The sequence below is a fragment of the Melospiza georgiana genome, chromosome 4, assembly GCF_028018845.1.
Source record: "Melospiza georgiana isolate bMelGeo1 chromosome 4, bMelGeo1.pri, whole genome shotgun sequence".
Taxonomy (NCBI): Eukaryota; Metazoa; Chordata; class Aves; order Passeriformes; family Passerellidae; genus Melospiza; species Melospiza georgiana.
In genome coordinates this window covers 15,403,823-15,426,630 of record NC_080433.1, presented here as the reverse complement: position 1 = coordinate 15,426,630, position 22,808 = coordinate 15,403,823, and the positions used below count along the sequence as shown (strand labels likewise).

General features: G+C 41.8%; 1 protein-coding gene across 1 annotated transcript in view; it reads right to left on the bottom strand.

Annotated features, from left to right (window-relative positions):
* Positions 1-6,325: 6,325 nt before the first annotated feature.
* Positions 6,326-22,808, bottom strand: part of LOC131082672 (tyrosine 3-monooxygenase-like) — a 28,111-nt gene continuing 11,628 nt past the window's right edge. Inside the window, exons 7-12 of the mRNA XM_058022754.1 lie at positions 18,931-19,066; positions 18,247-18,316; positions 16,511-16,567; positions 13,552-13,647; positions 8,329-8,462; positions 6,326-6,485 (exon numbers count right to left, since the gene is read on the bottom strand). Of these exons, the coding sequence (XP_057878737.1) occupies positions 6,326-6,485; positions 8,329-8,462; positions 13,552-13,647; positions 16,511-16,567; positions 18,247-18,316; positions 18,931-19,066 (653 nt within the window). The remainder of the gene's footprint in view (positions 6,486-8,328; positions 8,463-13,551; positions 13,648-16,510; positions 16,568-18,246; positions 18,317-18,930; positions 19,067-22,808) is intronic.

Here is a 22,808-nt window from a genome sequence, read left to right as displayed (position 1 = left end):
GAAGAATTAAACACTGTACAAAATTCATATCATCATCCAACACACATTCCATTTCTAACCCATCAGTTTTGGGATTCATTCAGGAAATACTTAAAACAGGCCTTTTTTCTTTTTTTCCTTTTTCTTTTCTTTTATTTTACAGGTTCTAGTGAGACTGTTCCTAACAGCCTTGTACAAAACACATTGATCATCTATGTCATCTTGTGAGATATTGAAAGACAGCATTTGTTGATTAACAGATTGAAAGATATTTTCCTTCTATGAATTCATTTTAATTGTCTGTTTATAGCAGAGTATCTAAAGTCTGCAGTCTACCACTTCAAGAAATATTTAATAATAGTGACAGTTGGGGTTTTTTTTCTCAGTAAATATAATAGGAAACTACTAAATCTGCACAGTGATATGACTGTAAATGGATCCTCTATTTTTACTTCCACATTTTAGCTATTAGCCTGCTCAACAGAAATTTAGCTGCAGAATCTGAGTCTGCAAGTGAGATCAGTCAGACTGGCTTCACTGAAGTCAGCAGCACATCCTGTTTTATTGCCTGCCATGCCCAAACTCCACAGCTCCAGCAACAGCTGAAACAGAACACACCATTGTAAATGGCATGCAAAATTGTTTTAAGGCAGGATTCTTCTAGTAACTGTACATGCCAAGGGTTAGGTGTTATGTTTTATATTTAGGTGTTTATGTTAAATCTATCACAGTTAATGCTGTGGAAGATATACCTTGAAGATGAACACCACTGGTTGTGGATGGGAGCAGAGATTTGGTTTGGATACATCAAATAGTAGCTGTCACTTTCTTTACCCAAGTGTAACCATTTTGCCAGGTCTTAATTGCCTCATCAAGGTTTGGTTTGTGTTTAAAACTGTCCATGTGTTGTTCAAGTTCCACCCAAAACGTTGGGAAAATAATATTGAACTTTCTCATGTTTAATGAGCTAATTTTCCTCTTTTGCAAGCACAAATCAAAGGCATCAATAAATAACAGTATAAACCAATGGAAATAAAAAAGCTCTTGACAAAATGGTTAAACAGGGTAAAAGACAGCATCTGGCATACAGTTACAGCAACAATAATTTTACCATCTTCTGAGAGGGCAGGGCTTGGCCAGCTGCTCCCTTTTCCTTCCTAATGCGACCTTCACTCTAAATTTAGGATTCCTGTGTCTTGCAAGGCAGCAAGGCCTTGTCAGCTTCAGCTTTCAGAGAATTGTAGAATCATAGAATTGTTAAGGTTGGAAGTTACCTTCAAGGTCATCCAGTCCCACTGTAAGCACTACCATTGTAACTCCTGAACGAATAAACCACATCCCCCAGTGCCAGATCCAGACACTCCCTGAACACCTCCAGGGACAGTGACTCCATCACCTTCCTGGGCAGCCTCTTTCCATGCCTGGCCACCCTAGCAGGGAACAAATCTTTCAGATATCTAGTCTGACTCTCCCCTGTCTCAGCTGAAGGTCATTTTTTTGTGCTCTCACAGCAGGCACAGCAGAAGGAAATAACACCCACCTCCCTGCAGCCTCTTTTCAGGGAGTTGTAGACAGTGATGAGGTCCCCCCAAGCCTCCTCTTCTTGATACTGAACAATATCATCTGCCTTAGCTGTTCCACATAAGGTGTTTTCTAGACTCTTCACAAGACTTTTTGCCCTTCTTGTTTGTGTTGTTTTCCACACACCACCTAAAAACCTCTTTTCTAAAGATCTCTTTTTCTGTTCTCTATCTTTTATATCCCATGTTGAAAGTGAAATGCTTCAGATAAAGCTAACATTCCTCTGGCAAGGTTAAAAAATCATAAGTGACCTTGAGTCCTTCACACTCTAATAGGTACAAAACTGTGTCCTTTATGCTAAAAAACTCCTGTTCAGACAGAAATGTTTCTCAAATATAATGAAACAGCCTATGCATGTTTCAGGCATATCTATGGGTCCTTTCTGTTCCTCATGCCTTTGCTCTGCCAGTTGTCAGCCTTTCTGCTCCTTTTCTAGTCTGCCTTTCTTTCCCCTGGGGAGTTTGTGTGGTGGGAGAGGGTGCCAGAGCTTTGCTTTCACTTTGGGCCTCAGCCACCAGCTTTACCCAAACCTAATGTATATTTAATATGATGCAGCCAACAACTTTTTCTGCCAACCTCTGATCATGTGCCAGCTGAAGAATGCTGCAAAGTAATGTCCTCTGACTAAATCTTGAAGCCCACGTATAAACTCCTGATTAGTGGTGGCTGAGATTACTGGGGATGTGTGTCTGTACCCCTCTGTTTCTGTGCCAACTGGAATTTCTCCATACTGTAGGATATCTAAGGAAGCAGGCTCTGGAGAGCCTTCTGTTTTTGCAGTAGGTGTGTAAGGCAAAGCTGCTGCAGAGTTTTTCCTGGTAGCTTCATTTCCTGACTCCAGAAGTCGTGTAACACTTCTGTGCACGGTGAATTGGTGGCCATGATTCACTGGGGGAGTTATGGCATTTCAGGATGGCTGTAAGGAGATCTTCAGGCCTGAAGTTGTACATGGAAGAATTTAGTGATGTAGGTTTCTTTAGGAGCACACTATCTTTTTCATGGAAGCTTGATTTGTTTTCTTCTTTCTTCATGGCTCAGCAGAGACAAAGAAGACTGAGGGTAATGAGGTTTCCTTTCTTGGAAGGTTTTTTCCTTTTTTCTTTCTCTTTTTTTTCTCTACTCACCCCTCCTTCACCTTATCCCCTCACCCTAGCCTTTCTTGAAGTGGTTAAGAAGGGTTTATATTCACCAGGTAGTACAAAGATCAAAATGCTAAGGGAACCAGAGGGAAGTGATTGAGAAGGTCTTTCTGAGGATGACAGCTCTGCCTTGTAATACAATACTATTTCTCATGGGAGTGGGTGGGAGGCCAGCCTAAATTTCCCCTTGCTGTCCTGCCAAATTCCCCAAATTGCATAACTGTGTATTCTCCTAACACAGTGGTACCCTTGGCATCACTAGCAAATCTGCAGGGAAGCAGTGAAGCAGCTGGAGGCTTGAAGGTGGACCAAAATTGGTAGAGGACAGACTTGGTTAGCCAAAAAACAAAACAAACCCAAACCCACAAACTGAATTTACTAACTCTCCCATGTATAACTGAAGAGCACAATACAGATTTAATAACATACACTATTTGGTTCTAAATGCACTCCATCTAGGAAAAATAAGTTTATCGGGATAAGCAAAGGGCCCACAGGGAGTTCATCAGTTCAGTTTCAAGTCACAAGATGTGTTTTACTTGGCTATGGAACCTTTTTTGTGCAAGATTAATATGAAACTGCTGAAATGCAAACTGACAAAAAGACATATTTGTACTGGTTGGTGCTTTTTCCTCTGTGCCATTATTTTCATCCGGAGGCCCCATCGCTGCCTTTCCCATCACTGCTGCCTTAGACTGACAGGAGGATGAGGTACTTGTTGGCTTCTGCGAGGAAATGAAAGAATGACTATTGGAGGAGCAGAAAATGATCAGTGTAACTCCTAGGGCTGTAACCCTGAAGGCTTTTGTTTTGTCGCTCCACTGAATCAAAAGAAAAGAATTTGGACCTTCTTGGGGGGGAGTGTCAAACATGGCTAGCCTGGGGTAGGCTTTGCCTGAGCAAGGAGGGAAAGATTTACATCCTTTGGAAAAATATTTACTCATCTTAAAAGTTCAGGTAGCCAAATCCACTAATTCTGCAGCTTCACCAAGTTCCACTGCAGCCTGCCTCAGCCCTGTGTGCCAGCTGACCATCACTAAGGCGAGGAAAAAGCAAGTATACCCACAGTGGTTTTGATAATCTTGCTGATAAAATTTCCTGTGTGCAGCACCTCAAACAGGCTCAGTGCTGTCGCTGGGACTGCTGGGTGCTACTCAGCATGTGTAAGGGTGGGAGAATCTGGCTCCAAAATGGTTTCTTTTTCTCTCCTTGCTAAAGGACCTGGAAAAGACAAGGATGTGTGGGCGGGCCTGGAGTCCCTCCAAAGAAAGTGTGAGGCCTTGGGCAAAACAAATCCATCAGGTCTCTCATTTCTTCCAAATATAGGTCTGTTCTGAGTAATAGCCAAACTCAAGTCTAAATTCCACATTCAGCCCTTTCAGAGGGAATACATGAAAAAGACCCTATGGCCCAGAGAGTCCGTCTATAGAAAATATTTTGATAGCTCTTCCGCTCTGGCATTATCTTCCACTTAAAAAGAAAGAGAAGGAAAACACACAGAACTGGAGCACATGATTTAATTTTCACTGTAAAAGGACTGATTGATGAAAATAATACTTCTGAAAACAATCTGTTGTGAGCTATCAAATATTTTTGCCTATGCACCAATTGGCAGGAAGCAGACAGATAAATTATTACAATATGTAAGGAAACAAATTGCTCTGAAGAGGAATGGTATTTGTGTGTGTGTGTTTATGAGCAGGATAAGTAGAATTAAACCCATAAAAGCGTGCTGAGAGATCATCTTCCATCACAGCAGAAATATACTGGAAGCAAAGGAACTCACTTCAGCTCTGTCCCTGGCTGAATTTCTAGCAAAACAGGGTTTATGATATGCAAGTGTTCTCCTGGAGTAGAATTTTTAAACAAATTAAAATAAAAAAGGAGATTGGGATGTTCCTGCTGTTAAGAGGAAGGGGGTCTCACGGCCATTTTTGCCAAGATACTTCAAAATTTTTCAGACATCACCACATTTTAATAAAGAGGAGCAGTTGCAGCAGATCCACAGATCCTGAATATTGTTGCTCATGGGAAAATTTTTGGAAGTGCTGTAGACATGGAGCTTTAAGAACCAGCATTCTATTAACTTTCAATAAGACAGTTTCTATAGAGCCTGACAAGTGGAAAAATGACAGTGAGATAAGGTCTGTATGAAATAACAGCCTGTGGATTGCTCTGTGGTGTCTGTGTACGTGTTCCTATCCCACAGTGAGAAGCTCAGGCAGAGATGGTAGCTCATTTTCTGATAACTCCTTTTCCATCAAAAGCCAAACCACATCACATTTTCCCCAGAGCTCTGTACACTGGGTACTGGGTAGCTGGTGGGTAGCAGTGGACAAGGCAGCCACATGCTAAATACAATTTTGAATAAATAAGTAGAGCTCCTAAGAGGCACAGGATAAATATTCTTTTACACTTGTAGATAACTATCACCCACCTTGAGCCATGAGATCCACATTTTCCCTTCTCATGCCTGTAACCTGCATCAACCCCATCTGCTTGCACTGCTGCTGAGAGGAGAGGGAACCCTTCTGGTCTGGAGCATCATCTTCTTTTCCTCTATTTGTGCATTGTAGAGGAAGGAAGGGGACTCAAACAGCATGAAAGTCTGGATTGGGCAATAATAAGACTGATTCTGGGAAATGTGACCTGTGGAACATAAATAAATTCCAGGTACATCTCAGGAGCTGGAGAGGGAGACAAGACAAGTTGTGGAATATACCAGATATTTTTTCTATTGCAAAGCTATATGGCTGCTAGTTGTTGATCTTAGGTTTTCCACCAGGTGTTCCATAGATTTGACCTTTTGATCATTACTGCAATCATCATGACATCAACAAGAGGCAAAGATTTCTAATGGTATCCAGGGGAATCTGAATTCCATGAAAAAAGCAATGGAAGCTGATTTGCTAAAGGGCTTTTTACAAACCTTTCCTTACACAAGAATTTCCTTCCCAGGAGTTAGATTTCCCACTCAAATTAAGCATCCTTGTATGTGACAGAGCCTTCCTTTTCTTTCAATGAAGGTACAAATATTCTGTGATCTTAAATATGACAAGAAATTATCTTGTTGTATTCCAAGGCTACTGAATGAGTACTTAATAGTGAGCAGAAGTGCTCCTCTAACAAACTCTTGTATTTGCATATTTTAGGGGACCATTCATAATTTGTGGGCAATAGGTGATGCTAATTACTTGCAGCAAGGAGCTAGCCAGCCTAAGAAGTTGTGATCATACCATTAAGGCAGCAAGTACAATGCTGTGTGGATGAAAAATTACTATGCTGTTTTCTACATAGTCTGTTTACAAGTTATCTGTTTTGTGACAGATAACTTGAAAAGGTGGCAAGGGAAGGAAAAAAAACGGTAAGAGTCCCATAACACATAAGTATGCTCATATCACCTACCAAAAATTGGAGTAAGGCTTGTTTGTGATTGAAGCATTCTAAGCAGGAGCTCATTATTTCATCTAAGTCAGCAGCCTAAATTACAGTGGAAAGATTACCTGAACTGAGCTGGTCTGTGCATTTAAGATTTCTGCCTGCGAGCACAACTTCTTCACTAAGCCTCCAAGTGCTAGCACCACCTACAAGTATCTCAGTGGCAGGTGAGATGTACTGCTGTGGTTTTAAAAGAGGTTTTCAATGGCCAAGCAGAAGTTTTCCAGCTCCTCTTTTATCTGGTGGAGTGCCCTCTTGACTTTCTGTGGTGTGTTCAAAACCTCTATGCTGCTGGTGAAGGGGTCGTAGCGCAGAGCAAAAGGCTTCTTGATCCTCATGGCGTAGCTCCTGTGGGGAGACAGGACAGAGCTTCTGCTTCAAAAGGAGCAAAACCTGCAGGACCTCATTTCTCAGGGTGCACTCATGGAGCAGAGGCTGCTGTGACACCTCCCCACTGCTTCTGCTGAGCTTTGCCTGGTGCAGCACACCCTGCCCAGGGCTGAGCCACTCGCATCCCCAAAGTTCTGCAGGGCCTGGTGTCAGCCTGCCTGGCTGAGTTTGAGCCCCTCACAGCCCCAGATCTGCAGGGCCTGGTGTCAGCCTGGCTGGGTTTGAGCCCCTTGCAGCCCCAGATTTCTGCAGGGCCTGGTGTCAGCCTGCCTGGCTGGGTTTGAGCCCCTCACAGCCCCAAGGTTCTGCAGTGCCTGGTGTCAGCCTGCCTGGCTGGGTTTGAGCCCCTCACAGCCCCAGATTTCTGCAGGGCCTGGTGTCAGCCTGGCTGGGTTTGAGCCCCTCACAGCCCCAAGGTTCTGCAGTGCCTGGTGTCAGCCTGCCTGCTGGGCCCCGTCTGTGCTCTCACCGCTCTGCCTTCACACAATTCAGAGTTATTACAACCACAAGCTGAGGAATGCAGGAGCACAGCATGTCTGCCGCCTTCACTTCCAAGAAATAACCTGGAGCAGCTCTTTCTGTGTTATATTCTAAAAACCTGTTGATACTAGGCATCCTGGGCTATATTTCTGTCTCTATTAAAAGAAAAAACACGATTGCTTGCCATTTTCTACAATATTTCCATTAAGTGCACGCTGGTAGGAACCCCCTGTACTGATGTTGCCTTATGTTTTCCGTGCTGACAGATTCTTGTGCTTTCAGTTATTTTGAGCAGCCTTGGCTGTGCAACTGCTTTGAAAAAAATGTATGAAAAAGCTCCATGCCTGAGAGTGGTGTATTCCTTGTCCTCATACGTTCTTTGCAGGTTTGTCTGAGTCAAAAGCTTTGCAAGTCCTCTCTCCTCTGCCAGGGAGTTCTCACCCTCATTTTTACACATATTAAAAATTTAATGTGAACATTTAGATTTAAGATGATGAGCCTACTTAGCCATGGCTATAGCCCCAGCAGACACTGCTTCTGGGGAAGAGGAGAAGAGAGTAGGGAAGAAGTCTGGCTCAGGCTCCCTTCCTCTAATAAATTCCTCATTTCAGCTCCTGCATGCTCCCCAGTAGCTCCACAACCAACATCCTGCCTCCAGCCAGAATTGGTCATGTTGTTCTAAATGTTGGAGATGAAGGCCAGAATTTAAACTCTGCTTATTTATTTTTTTTAAAGGAAAAAGAAACAAACATCCTTACTGCACAACATCGCACAGTTAAGGAAATGTGTTTAGAAACACCTCAAGCTACTTTGAAATAATGTTATTTAGGTTGCAGACACCTACTTTGTAGAAATTAGGTTGCCCGTGAATGCTGATTCTGGATTCTTGTGCAGATATAATCAGAGCAGAAAGGCAATCTTGTTTTCAAGCCTCCTGCTGATTCTTGTTAATTCCAGAGACTGCTAGGAAATTTCTATGTGACCTTGGGTAAATCAGTTCTTCACGACCTCCTGTTTGTATGAACTAGCACATAGGGTGGGATTGCACTCTCACAGCTCAGTTACAGAATTTACTTCAGAAGGTGCTAAAATGAAGCATTGTTAAGATGAAGCAGGGGACAGGGCATAGCAAAAATAAATTCTGACTTTCTGTGAATCTTTTCTGAGATAAGCTTTACTTTGTGGTACAAAAGCCACTATGCAGGTGCAGTGAGATAGCCTGGCATGGTTGTTGCAATAGTTTGTAAATAGAAGTATTTGAGATTAAGAATCAATCCAGTGTGCGCCCCTCAATGAAAATACCCACAAACACTTTACTTACTGAAGCTTGACCTTGGCATCTTCCAGGTTTTCTGCAATGAAATAGACAGGCTGGAAGGCTTGATCCTGATAGGGGTAAACTGCAGTCACTTCTGGATCAAAAGGCTTGTACTCTGGCTCCTTTGACAAAGCATACTTTGGAGCAGGAACAACACCAGTTAGAGCAGGTGAATGAACAGAGAAAGAATTAGTCCCTGCTGGGCAGTAAAATTCTCTTTGGGGAATAGTTAGGGGTAATAGAAAGTCCTGTTCTTTCATATGTCAGGGCTAATTTTCATAATTAGCAGTTATTAAACCAAATAATAAACATTTTTTAAGATAAAAGAATATATATATATATATATATATATATATATATATGTATATATGTATATATATAGCCTGCATTACAGTGGTGTACAACTGGATAGCACAGCCATGTCCTCTGACAGGGAGGGAAGAGTCTATGCCACCCCCAAAATATAAGTATCCAGAAGAAAAAATTATCATGCTGCTTTTTTTCAGATAGTGTCACAGAAAGTTCACAGTCCTGTCTAGCATTACTTTAGAGTCCCCTAGCCCTTGTCACAAATTTCATGCTTCCTGCTGCAATGAAGATCAGAAGGCAGAATGTTTCTGGTATTGTATGCACAGCTCCCAGGCCAATATAGCAACCTAAAATCTTCCCTGAAATCCAATATATAAATGAACACTATACTGCATCTGTACATTTGTATTTTTGAACCCATAGAGGTTCTTCTATATGTTTTTCTCCAGCTCTCTTACGTTGTCCCCCCCAGGCAAATATGAATTTTATAGAAGCCACTTCTGTCCACACTGCAGTCAAAGGTGCATCTACATAGTCTGTTTACAAATATTGGAAATGCCTTTTCAACCAGCCACCAGTTTTACTTGCACAGAGTCCTGGGAAGGCAAGGAGCTCATCCCATCAATGTTGAGACCCTTTTTCTCACCTTCAGACTGGACAGTGGGCCCCATTCACCTAGGGATATTCCTTTAGTACACACCTTCTCTGACATCTGTCTCTTTCCCTTTCTCTCTTCTTCCCCAGCCTTCAGGAGACTCCCTTCACCCTTTTATAATCCAAATGTCAACTCTCAGGGTGCTACTTGTAAATAACTGGTAACAGTGGGTGATGTTGCTCAATTCAATCTTCTAGTTGGAAAAATTCAGACAGTGCTCCTAAGCACATATTTAGACATTTCAATGAACTGGTGCAGAAATAAATACCAGGCTTTAAAAAAAAATACAAACAAACCCAAAAAAGCAAAACCCCAAAACTCCAAAGAATATATAAAAGATGGTGTTTTTCTTGCTCTTCATTTGCAGTGTGTAATTGAAGAGTAAACCTTGGATAGCACTCATACAATCTAAGATAGTTGGTATACACAAACACGAGGCTGCTCTTAGAATCTTAGAAGCTCTGGGGAACGAATGGGAAAAGATTTCAGTAACTCAAAACCTGACAAGGGTGCCACTATAGTGTCAGTGTTGAAGCAGGACTGAAATCCCATTGATTTCAGTGGAAGTTCAGCTTGAAACCGGATGGCCTTAAAGGCCTCTACAAGTTAAGTACTGGGTGTGCTGCAAGAAAAGCATATGTAGCACTGAGTGTTGCCAGAGTTGTGGTATGAGCCATAAGATTTTACAGTATGTAGGACAGAGTCCAGCTGAGTGTTAACAGAATAAGCATTTGGGATAATGTAGAACAGCTGACAGAGTATAGTGAAATAAACAGTGCAATACTGAGAGCTTTTGGGGAGGAATTCTTACAGTTCAGAGGAGGCAAGTTTGGCCAGCAGTCAGACACATTACAACTGCACAGTTTAGACTTGGGGATGGTTATCCCTCTGATACCTAGCTGCTGTTACTAAATGCTTTGTTAGATAACAGGGATTCAAGTGCAAGACTCATGCAGAGAGTGCCTAGCTCTTCCTCTCCTCCTCTGCCTTACCCCCAAATTATGCCCTGAGTTTGGGAAGGATTAACTTATGCACAGAAAACATCTACCTGAAGCTGACTTCAAACTGGTAGGAGTGGGTGCTGTGTAGAAAAGGGAAATGTTTTAGACATTTCATGGCCAGGATGTGGTTCCCTTGGTTACAGTCACACACCCACAGCCAGTCAGGCCAGGCTGCAGCTCAGGGATGTTCCCAGGCTTCTTGCTGGTGCTAAGTTCTCATATAACATCAGCTGGATGACTGCTGCTTGCCCTCTGCCACTGGTTAGTTGTTATCTTCTTGTTTTAGTAACTCATGGCCTTATTCCCTCCTTGGTGGCTGAATTTTTCTGCTGCTCCTGGCCTAAAAGTCTTCAGGTCCAAGGAAAGCCCTCCCTGCTGCAGGGTGCCTCCTTCAACACACAACCTACACTGAGATTCCTACAGGATTTGCTCTTTTCACTGCCAGCAAAGTGCCAAAACTCCACTGCCTGTGCCAAATATGTTGATCAGCTAAAAGATAGGGAATCAAGTCTGGGACCTCCATGCAGGAGTGTGTGTCTGGTCCCACTGAGAAGGCTGGCAGATAATTATTAGGTTGGATAATGGCTTTCTGCCAAGCAGCAACAAAACTTATCTAGAGCAATAAACTCAAGTCTATCATGAGCCTCACTGTCTTCCAATCTTCATCTTCTCTGACAGATGTGTCTAGACACTGCTTTATTTCTAAACAGGCACTGCACTACACATTTTCTCTCTTCAGCTGTAAAAGAAGCAGCTGGTACAGGTTTGCAATTTGCTAACAGGTGCTCAGGCATTGGATCTCACCACTTCACCCACACTGCCAGTGCCTACACTGAAGTTAGAATCACATGCACAGGCAGACTAGAATGAATAAATGGAAATATTTCTGTATTTTGGCTTTGTTCTAAATAAAAATCAATGATATTAAATCAGCTAAAGAAGGAAACTTCAGCACTTAAATTTATAGATATAATTAACTTGTGTACAACAAATTTCAGGAGCTCAAGGTGACTTGCACAGAGTAAGCCATTGTCCCAGGAGATGCACAGTGGACCTCACAAAGGGATTCTGCAGAGTGCTTGACCATCTTCTGATTTAGGTGTTACATACAAGAAGAACATGCTGAAAGGGGGATAATCCTATTCATTACCTGTTGAATATGGATGCTATCATTCCTGCATGTATTTTCACTGATATGATGGATGAACACAGAGATAGACCCAGCTTTATCAAAAGTTTATCCAGTAGCTTTACCCAATAATTTCAAGTGATAAAAGTAGTGACAAAAACCTGCCATTTTTTCAGCTCTGGAACAGTTAGGTCTTCTTTTCCCAGCTCAGAGGTAGGGAGTTTGAGATTGTAATTTTTTGTTCTATATAGATAGCACAGTTTTGTGCACAAGCAGTCCTCACCTATGATTTTAACCAAAAGCAGAAGAGCTTGTTGGTGCCTGAGGAGGAAAAGGGTGGAAATAGAGAAGACAGAGTACAAGTCTGCTGAGTTTGACTCCAGACACCAAAAGTGAGCATTTCTGATGAGATTTTTACCTTCATTTGAATAAACCTTAATCAGAAAAAGGAAGTGACCACATCAAATGGATTTTGTCATGCATATTGCTATGAAAGCTACATAAATATCAGCAATATGATTACCTCTGCCCTTTAGTATCCTGTTTACATGTAAATGAACTTGATTTAGAACCATAAAGTATTAAGCCAGGCAGAGTAGAATAAATTTGGCCTTGAATTGTGCTTTGATTGGACATTTCTGGTTTTAATGGGTAAATGAAAACAAGTTTATGTTTCCTGTTGGTTGTCAGTGAATTGTGAATTTAAGGAGTAGTGAAGGATTCCCAGATAAACTGGGTAGTTTCAGCAGCACATAGTGTGAAGTTGATGAGCAATCAGGCCAGGATCAGGTTGCTATGTAGAAAGAAAGTCATGTTTATTCCTCTAGAGGGCTAATGAACATGCAGATCTTTCAGCTTATCAAGAGAGAAAGCTCTCCACAGAGTTACCTCACAAACATCTCCAAATTGCAAGTGTTGTGAGGAAAAACAATGCTGAACTCAGCAAGTGGTAAAAGTGAAGGTTGATGTCTGAGAAGGTTCCCCTTTCCCTGTGTTAATTTCAGCTGCCCTTCTGTGGGGATTCCTACTTGAAATGCCTTGAGAGAAATCAAAATGTTGTCTTTTCCCTCCTGTCAATTGACTGGGAAGTGGGCTGACCTGTACACAACTGGGAGGGTTTTGTAAAATGTTTATTGTCATGACAACCCAACCATCTCCACTTCAAGAAGTCCAAGCTATGCTAATCCAGCCACAATTCCATGTGAATGTATCATGATCTGGCTGTTAGGCTGCTGAGTTTATGTGTTAAACATGAAATATATCTCCCATGAAAGAGAAAAAAGGTTTCTGGTTTATAAAAATGCTTGAAAGGAGTAGTATTTATTTTCCTTTGGCTCTTACCAATTTAAAAAATATCATCCAATATCTGCACAGCTTGAAGGATTAGAGCCCTGCTGATAACAGTTTAGGGCTTCTGCAATTAAAAAGGGATCATCTGCATCAGAAATCTTCAAAATTAATGAGAAATTAATATTTCTTCTATCAGCTGTTTGGTCAAAGGAGGGGAAACCCACTTTCTGTAAAAGTGTACAAATCCTCTTTCTACAGCAAACATACCTAAGCAAGGCAGTATGAAACCTGTGCTCGCAGATTTTGATCTATTTAAAACTAGAGCTTACATAAGTTCTGAAATGTGTTTAGGAATGAAAAATGCCATAGCAATTTCTTTTTATCAGTGTCCATGCTATTTCCTGTTTCTTTGCACTTCATTTGGTCCAGTCAATCGGTGCCTTTCTGGTTCATATGTATGTGAATGACAATAGCATGGAAAAATAGCCAAGCGCATAATAGGCATAATATTGCCCTCTAGTGAGTAATCCAGAAAGGAACCTGAGTCCTGTGTCAAAGTCAGCTGCATCACTACTGGCAGAAGCAGGAAGAAACAAATCTAATATTTTATGGCATGGTTGCTTCCATTGCATTTCATCTTATTAGATTAAAGACAGGTACAATACCACAGAAGCTTTTCCCCTGTGCAGTAGCTTTTGTGAAGGGAGAATTATTTCTTTGCAAAATAAAAATCTGAATTTTAAATCATACTGATTTTTGTAGACAAACATAGTTTGCTTTTACCAGAGTTCAGGAAAGTGGATTATAGAGATCTTTCACTATTTCCAGCATTTGACACATACCATCAGCTCCCCATAAGAGGAAAGCAGTCCTGCACCATAGGCTTTGATCAATCCATTTTCCTTGCAGAGGCCAAACTCCACAGTGAACCAGTAAAGCTGGGAATAAGAACAACTTGTGAAAAAGAATCTGAAAAGGCAGGGATTTTTAAGCTTCTCATCTTTCCTTTAATTTTATTTTATCCTCATTTCTTAATACCGTTGTGTCTTCAAATATTATAGTTGCATATTTTAAGAAAATAACTTTTTTTCCCTCAGCATATAACACACACTAAACTAACATGTAATTTTTCAGAACTTGTTGTCCCACTTAGAAAAAAAAAATAAATTTCGAATGATAGTACATGGGTAAATAAAATTATATTCTTTTATTTCTTTGGAAGATGTTACTAATTACCCTGCAACCCCTTAGCCCAGAGCCTCAGTGCAGTCAGTGGAAGCTGTCAGATTTCCACCACAGTCCCCAGAAGGACAGGAAGATCCTGAGAGAGGGTTCGATACCTTTACAAAGGTGCTTGAAAGGAGAGCGTCCCTCCTCCTTTGTCTGTGTGATCTCATTCAGAAGAATTGAAGGATGCCTTTTTCCATATTGTGCCAATTATATCTTAGTCATGCTCCAGCAGAAAACAAAGATACCTTTCTCTGGACATGTCTTGTGATAAAAGCATCCTTAGGGCCACACTTCCCTTACCTGCTGGACAACACTGGGATGAAAGGAACTCTTGGCTCTGCCAAGCTTTTAGTGCTTCCCTTACTATAAAATCTGAGGAAAATGACAGTGGAGGACAAGTCCTGGACACAGCCCTGGGAAGCTGGATAGGCATTGTGCAAAGGGAAAACATGGAAAATGAGGCATTTCAAGAGTATGGCTTTGTCTCACAAATCTTCAAGGTTCCTTTAGAGACACAGAGCCCTTTTCTGCCTCATACAGGTCATACCTTGGCTTCATAGGTATGGCATTCTCAGGAGCCCGCTTAAAGAACCACAGACAATTTGTAAAACTATGTAAAGTTTTATACTATTCTGTCTATTTTTCCTTTTTCATACATTGTGCCTCTTTCTCTCACCCTCTCTTACACACCTTTTCATTTTGATGAGTTAGTTTTAGCCTTCAAATTTATCACTGAAGAAAAAACATGCCAGGATCTTTCCTTCTGCAAGATCCTGAGTTTCAGAAAATAATTATGTGTTTGCATTCTGTTAATAATCTTGAATCTTATTATCTCACAATGAAAAGGCTTTTTAGTATCTCTTCATTTTGCAGGAGGCTCTTTTGACTGCAAAATGAGACATGGGAGGAGATGGAGTGTGTTAAGAGTGTTAAAAATGTATTAGTGGCACTCTGGATGAGAAGGACACTGGCAGTTTCTCTTCTCTGGTGCATGGATCCACCTGTTTAGAGAAGTCACAGGGCTGAACGAAATAATGGCATTTCAAAATTTGTCTTACAAATGTTTTAGACCATAGCAACAATTTTGAGATTCTTTAGAGAAACTTCTAAGCTAGTTACCAAAATTCTCCTTATGAAGAACAGGGAATGACAGGGACTTTGAGAGATAATCTTAGAATTCATGTTGGACTTTCATGTCAGGGTAATGAATACACTTCAGGATCTCCTCTATCTTCACTTCTTAGAAAAGGATCTCAAAGAGTAAGCCTAGATTAGGTATAGAAATATTAAACATTTGACTATTGGGATGTTAATCTAGAATATGTTTATTGCTCAGAATACCTGAATGGCACTTACAAAATTGTATTCTCACAGACCCTGAACCGCAGGGAGCCCTTTAAAAGGTGCACTTGTTCTACCTCCCCAAACCCTAGATGATGCTAGGAAACTTTCAGCCATGAGACCCTTTATCCTTCTGATCTTAACCTTATCCTTGTCTAGGCCTGTTCAGGTCAGGATCAGGAGGTGCTTGCAGAGGAATGCTTTATAAACCACAGGCCTTAACCCAGTCTCACCAACTCCTGGGGAATGATGCAAGTTCTCTGGTATTTTTTAACCCTGGCAAAAGCATGGGTTGGCATTTTTTAACCCTAGCAAAAGCATGGATCTTAATCCCTCTCTAGCCTCTCTAGACCCAGGTAGTGGAAGAGGAAATGTGGAATGTCACTGTCTCCTCACATCACCAGTCCAGGACCTGGATGAAGTCACAAAGGATTCAGCACTTGTTGCAATCTTCAGAAATAATGATGGTTTTACTTATTCCTAACCCAAGGATGGATATGTGCAGATGGATTTTAGGTGAGCCACAACCTCCTTCCTGAGTGGGTGAGGAACTTCAGGAGTGACATCCTCCTCTCATTTCCTACCTGTACTAAATGAGGTGAGAGTAAGGCTCCTCTCCTCCTCTGAAAAACTCATCAGGACTGGTAAATGGGTGCCATTATCAGAAAAAAATCACCTGGCCTCCAGACAGCTTTCAGAACAAGTTAAGATGGCAGTAAGGGGCTGTACAAATCGTTTTGATGGTTGTTGGGAGCCTAGTGACTCAGAACTGAATGGCAGTACCTGCTCCCAAATTGCTTTTAAGTGCTCACCTGTTTGGTGAGGTTAATGAATGTGGAGTGAACCAAATTGTGATGTTTCTCTGCACCTCGTGTAGGAGAAAAAACAGGTATCAGACTGGGTATCTAATGTTTTAGGTGAGTCTGGAATGTGAGTTGGGACCATCCTGTGTCTGAAATTGTAAAAACCTTAGCTTAAGAAATGTATTCTTATAAAATCAAGAAATGCAAGCATTTCCTCAGGTGGAATCACACCATTCTGGGATCCCCCAGAGGGACTCCAGTCCCTGCTCCAGCACCTTCCTAACCTGTGGAGGAGAGGGGACAATCCTGCTGATGCTCCCATTTCTGCAGTCAATCTGAGGCACAAAAAGCCTTCCCTGCACAGCAAGGGATGTGCAGGGAATCGTTTGGGGTTTGCCTCTGATATTAAACTGCCATCTGTACTTACTGTGGCCAGTTTCTCAATCTCCTCTTCAGATGATCCAAGAGAAGCCAGTCCAATATCCTAAAGCAAGCAAGCAAGCAAGCAGACAGTGTTACACCAGTGTGATTATTCAGCCCAAGGGAGAGAAAGAGGGGAAGGGGGAGGGCCCCATCATTTCTAGCATGAATAGCATGAACTATTCATTGTTTTTGTCACCCAAAATGACCTTCCATGGCTTCCAGGATGCCTACCTCTCCCTGGCCCCCAGCTACATACCACTGGGAGCCACATTAGATGAGTGATTAATCCTCAGTGTTCTCTGTGTAAAATTAACCATCTCTTGTCTTAATGCTGGGTTATTCTACACCAGGCAAAAATTTACAGGGAGGCATGAGAAGGAAGGGCAGCAAAGGTGGGTTTTGTCTTTGCCATTACCTTTCTGTCCCTCACTCTTTCTGACAGCCCTTATGAGCAGGCCAGATCTGTGCAGGGATGATTCTGTTTACTTTCATCTGTGCTCCCTGCTAAAGGTTATTCTCACAATAGGAAACTTTAGATGTCTCTTTTTTTGCTATTCCAGGAGCCATATCATGCAACAAACAAACAAAATAAGGGTATTCTCACCATTCATTGTCTCATATTGAATGGGGCAAAAAAGAATTTTCATGGGGTGAATTTCAACGGTGAAAATACTTTGTGGGGACAAAAAAGTGAAATGTGAAAATTCACTGAATGTGATCTGATGTTGTATAGTCTGTGCTATGGATAGGAAAAGAAGAAAATTGAAAGCTTTGAAATTGCTGTAGTATTTTATTTTTAATGTGTCTGAAGTTCCAGTATTGAACTGAACTGAATAGGTTTCTTCCAGAATAAATTATAGATGACTAGGCTGCTTAAGGTACTACACTTTTGATTCTGTTAATAACCAATATTTAGGATCAAAATGGTAACTGGCGTGTATTTAAGTTGATACAACTGGAAACCGCATCATATGAAGTGAACTGATTTTGTTTTAAAGATATTTCTTCAGGGACCTAGGTCATGCTGGGACCTACATCATGTTACCACTCTGATCTTATCCCTAGTTTCCCCACTGGCCACTGATTGATAAGCCTGAACAATGAGATGTCTTCTCCTCCTCTGCTATGTTTTGAGGAACACTCAAAGTTCTGAAGTCTTTAATTATAAGAGGTCGTTGAGTTCAGTTGGGTCTGACACTGATTGTTCGTACTAAATAGCCCCTTATTGTACAAAGAAGCTCTGTTTGCTTTTTGGAGCCTCCTCACCAGTGTGAGCAATGCTGTGAGAATCTGGTGAGTTGTAAAGGGAAAAACAACTCTGATGAATGGCATGGTGATGGACACAATTAAAGTTTCTTGTGAGACAAGAATGTACATCCAGGGACAGACCCAGCTCGGAGGCTCAGCTGCGTAGGTTCATGTGGTGGTGCAAAGGCAGCCAGGGGAGCAGAGCTCAGCCTCCAGCCCCACAGAGACACCCAGACTGACACAGCCCTCCCACAGAGAAGCCCCACAAGCTCTGCCTGCCCTTCCTTTCACACTGGGTCTGTAGGGAGCAGTGCTGCCACTCCCTTGGAGGAAGCATCTCCCAGGTGGCTGCCAGCCCACCATGCCTGGAGGCCATGGCTCAGGCACAATCCACTCTTAGCACTGCACTGCATGGTGAGCTGCGTGTATTTAAGGCACTCTGGCCTGCTATCCAGAGCAGCTGGTTAAAGGGTCAGCAGGAAATGTTCTTACCTGTGAGAACTGGGCAAACTCCTTGTCAGCCAGCATGGGAACATGACCCAACAACTCGTGGCAGCAGTCTCTGGAAAAGAAGTGACCTTGTTTGTTAAAAACCTCCTTTCCTGCCCTCCATGAACTCTCTGTGAGGAACTTTAGCCAGCAGACCCCAAAGGGAGCTGGTGTGAGTGCTGCTCCACAGTGCTGCCTCCTCACCTGGCCTGGCTCTGCAAGGATCAGAGCATTCCCTCCTGCCCCTGTCTGTTGTCTCCTTGGGATGGCATGGGCACTAAGCTTCTATGTCACAATAACTTTGGAAGGTCCCTGTTTTGTCCCAGCGTACAACAAAAGCGTCTGTGTGAACTTGTAATTTCTCATGAAATGTAATTGCTGCTGTCTGGCCAGCACTTATTGGGAGAGTTTCACAGCAGGAAATCAAACCCCAGCAGATGGTAACTGAAGGCAGGATGAAAAGATTAAACCAGATATTCTTTAGTCTTTTCCTTCCCCAGACAGCTTTGCAAAAGAGACAGAGCACCACACCCTCTCATGCATGACTTCCCCTTCCAACTCTCCAGCTACCAGTTTCTCAAATTGTTTTATTCTGCAGACTACTGGATGGAACTCCAAAGCCAGTCCCAAGAGAAGGATCCCCAACACACTCAGAAGGATGGAATTATGTCAGGCCATCAAACTTACGGTTCTGGGGAATGCATGGGAGAGGAGAAATGCCTTGTGTACTGTGTGCACTGGAAGACACGGAACGCCAGGCTGGCGAGGAAGTCACGGGCAGACAGCTGTCCTGCAGCTGGCCTCAGCTGGAAACCTGTCCTCTCTGCAAAGGGAAGGGACACCAAATTCAGCTGTTTCTAGGGTTAACCACACAGCAGGTTTACTTTAGCTAAGCAGTTTCAGGGATCCTTCCTGCTCTGTTGGAATAGTTCCCTCCACCATGCATAGCGGGCACACCTTGGCTTACCATGATTGATGTGCCCCTGTTGCAGGAACTGGTATAGGAGCAGTTCCTGCCACATGGAATCACCTGTCCATCCATCCTGTGGGCAGTCACACAGCAGAGTCACGAGGTGTGTGGGAGTATTGCACACCCCAATGCACATTTTTGCACAAACACACACCATTCTCTACGTTCCACACCACAGGGGTGCATCTGAGGTCTCACATGGTCCTTAAAATCAACCAGAGAACAGAACCTGCACCTGGTGTGTTGGAACCCTGGATGCTGGGAGTTTTAATCTTTCTGTGCTGAAAGGCATAGACCCACAAAAGAACACTGCATTTGACCTGAGGCTGTTTGGAGAAGGCTTCCAAAATTGATTATTGGCACTGGGATGACAGGTGTGTAGCTGGTTAGAAGTGTGTAATATCCCAGGGTGGAAAACTTGGAGTTTAGGGTTTTAGAATATAGAAATAAACATGAAGCAAGATGGAGGTTTTAGGATGGAGTCAAATTGTTCACCTTCTTTCTCCTTCCTCACAGATCTGAGCAATTTTCTCTAATTAGAATAAAGATGTCCACATTGCGAGTTTTGGGTGATCATAATCAGGTTAGAAGATAAATAATATAGATGTCAACTGTTTATTGGGTAATTAGGACTTAAATAGCCTTTAAGAAACACCATTTTAGGGCACTTTCTCAACTTGTTAGGGAGAACTCACACCTCATGAGTTTGTAATAGATACGAATAATAAACTTCAGACTGAGACTTCAAAAACATTTCCTAGTATTACTCTCCTTGACCTTGGAACAAGGAAGAGCCTAAAATTCCAACATTGGTGTTTTTTCTTTTTTTTTCTTTCTTGGCTTTTTTTTTACCATTATTTTTGTCTAGAACCTGCTGCACAGCCTCCCAGTGATGTGATTATAGGTGTTTTGCTTTGCACATGTCCACAGAACAGGACACAGAAGGATGCAACACTTTTGCACTGTGATTTCAGCTCATACATCCAGTGTTACCCCAGAGCACCCTGCATTACTGTGAGAGATAACCAAAAAAAATAACCAGTCTGGTGGCCAACAGAACACACACTCTGCATGTCCATGGGAAACATGCTGGTGGTCTGCAAAGCTAAGAAAATTGAAAATCACCGCTTTCAAAGTGAGCCAATGATAATCTTTTTGAAGTCCTATATTCAAAATCTGTGTTTCATTCTCAGCTCCCCTAAATGACATCTCGTCTTCTTTAAAGCATAAAACTGCATTTTCAAAAAAATCAGAAATGGCTTTATTCTCAATTCTTCTTCCATATTCTATTGTATCATGAAGCCTATAACCTTTTTTTTTTCCTTTTTAAAACAAACAAAAAAATCCCACCCAGAAACCAAGCCATTTACAAGATTTGTTTTGGTTTGTTTTTTCATGTTTCTTCCAGAATTTCTTGTCTTACTCTGTCAGGCTATTAGTACTTCTCCCATTACAAAACAAAACAAAACACCCAGAGAAAGAAAAAAAGGGAAAAAAGTCAAAGAAATGACAAAATGTATGAAGAAATAGAGGACAGAAAGAAGTGCTTCTTCCTGACATTGTGATGGACTAGGTGGTGGGCATTTGCCACAGATATCTTTATTGCTCCACTGAATTTAAAGGTAATTAGTACAGAACTGCCTCAAAAAGGAACAATTAAAAAAAAAGCCTGTGGGGATTATGTATGTACCATTGTCGATTTGCTGGTCCAATCCAGAGGAATGTGAAAATTTCAGAATCTGGTAATCTTTGGGGTGAATTCTAAGAGAAAATTACATTAGCTGAAAAATACATTATATGAAAACCAATACCTTAGTAACTCACTTTTGGAAAGACTATGAAAGAGTCTAGGGAAATTTATATAGCCTTAGCATCCATGTTGGAGGAGAAGGAGGGAAAATGAAAATCACAGCTTGTGTTCCCTGAGATGTCCTTTTAAACAGAGGCCAGTGAATCAGACAGTCTGCTGATGGAACAGACTTGGCCAGTTGCCTTGAAAAGCCCTAGGAAAAAGTTATCTGTGAAGGTAATATCTGCAAAACCTGAACTCCTGGTTCATGACTGCACAACAAAACCTGCAATCAGCAGAGAATTGGGGCTGTGGCTGGTCGGACCTGCTGCCCAAGGACCTGGGAAATCAAAGTGCATTGCAGAGAAGGTCTCGAGCAGTTGACCTAAAGTGATCTGCAAGGCTTAATTCTTAATTCTTGGCCCTAAAACTGGTGTATACAGGCAGCCTGTGCATTGTAGTGTGAGCTTGCTTGAGTTCACTGGCTGTAATTTCTTCCAGCTGTGGAGCACAATGACTGCCTAAATCCAAACATCTTTCCTAGAAAGAAAGATGTGCCTAGGTTCATCCAGTTAACCCTTTCAGAAAACGCTTGCCAATGTGCAAGTGATCACACTGTTAACTACTTAATTCCCTTTAAGTAATTGTGAAATATTTATGAAGTATACAGACCTTTTCTCTTCAAGCCAGCCTCACTAATAGGTAATAACAGACAGATCTCATACCAAATCAAAAGGAGTTGCTTTCTTGTGTTCACAAATACTGCTAAGTTAAAGAGAAGATGGGAGTTTATCTGTCTGTGTGAGCTGGTTTTAATATGATCACTTTCTTTCTGGGTTATCCTAATCTCTGTCTCTCTCTGCCTCCCACGGTTTGTTATTTTCAAAGCTGTACAAGGGGAGGTTCAGAATGGACATTCAGAAGCATTTATTTTTTCAGAGGGTGGTCAAACACTGGAATAAGCTCCCTGGAGAACTGATCAATGCCCCAAGCCTGATAGTATTTAAGAGGAGTTTGGTCAATGCCCTTAACAATTTGCTTAAACTTTTGGTCAGATTTTAGACCTTGCAGATGCTTCTGACTCAGACTGAGTTTGGGCCTTGCAATGATGTCAATCTCCATGCTATTCTAGAAAGTATTCTGCAAAGTAAAATGACCTTGTTAGAGGAAAGAGAACCAAGATACCCATTCAAAGCCTCATATAATGGGACTAAAACACTTTCCTCACTCTTAATTATGTCTAGCTGTTAACACAGCTCTTCTGAAAAAAATTTGTTTCATTCATGCATAACCTGTAGGCTAAAGTAATCCAGTTTTAATCTACAGTTTAATGAGGGTAGGACCAGTGGTCTCAAGTACTATGAATAATTCCACATTTTCCTTAGCTGTCCATTTCAGAATGGAATAAAATCTCTCTGGAATGCTTGATACTCATTCCCAAGTAGTTCATACAATTAGCTCATAGTAGACACTTTACGTTTATTGCAAATGAGTTGAAAATCACTGAGAACATCTTTTCAAACATTATTGGCATGCTTTTCAGAGTTGCTGTTTAGCTTGTTTTGTTTTGTTTATGACACAGGGAATGTTTAGAACCAGAGCCTGTAAAGGAAGTGAGCAGACTCCAGGCAATCAAATCCTGTCAACTAACATGAGCAATGCAAATAGGATTATGGCAGCATAGTCTCACACTGTCCTAAATTCTCCCACTTTGAAATCACCTGATACACTTAAAGGATATGAATATCTGTGGCAATCAAGTCAGAATCATAATTCCTGGAGCTCCCTGCTGTCAGCTATTGTGTA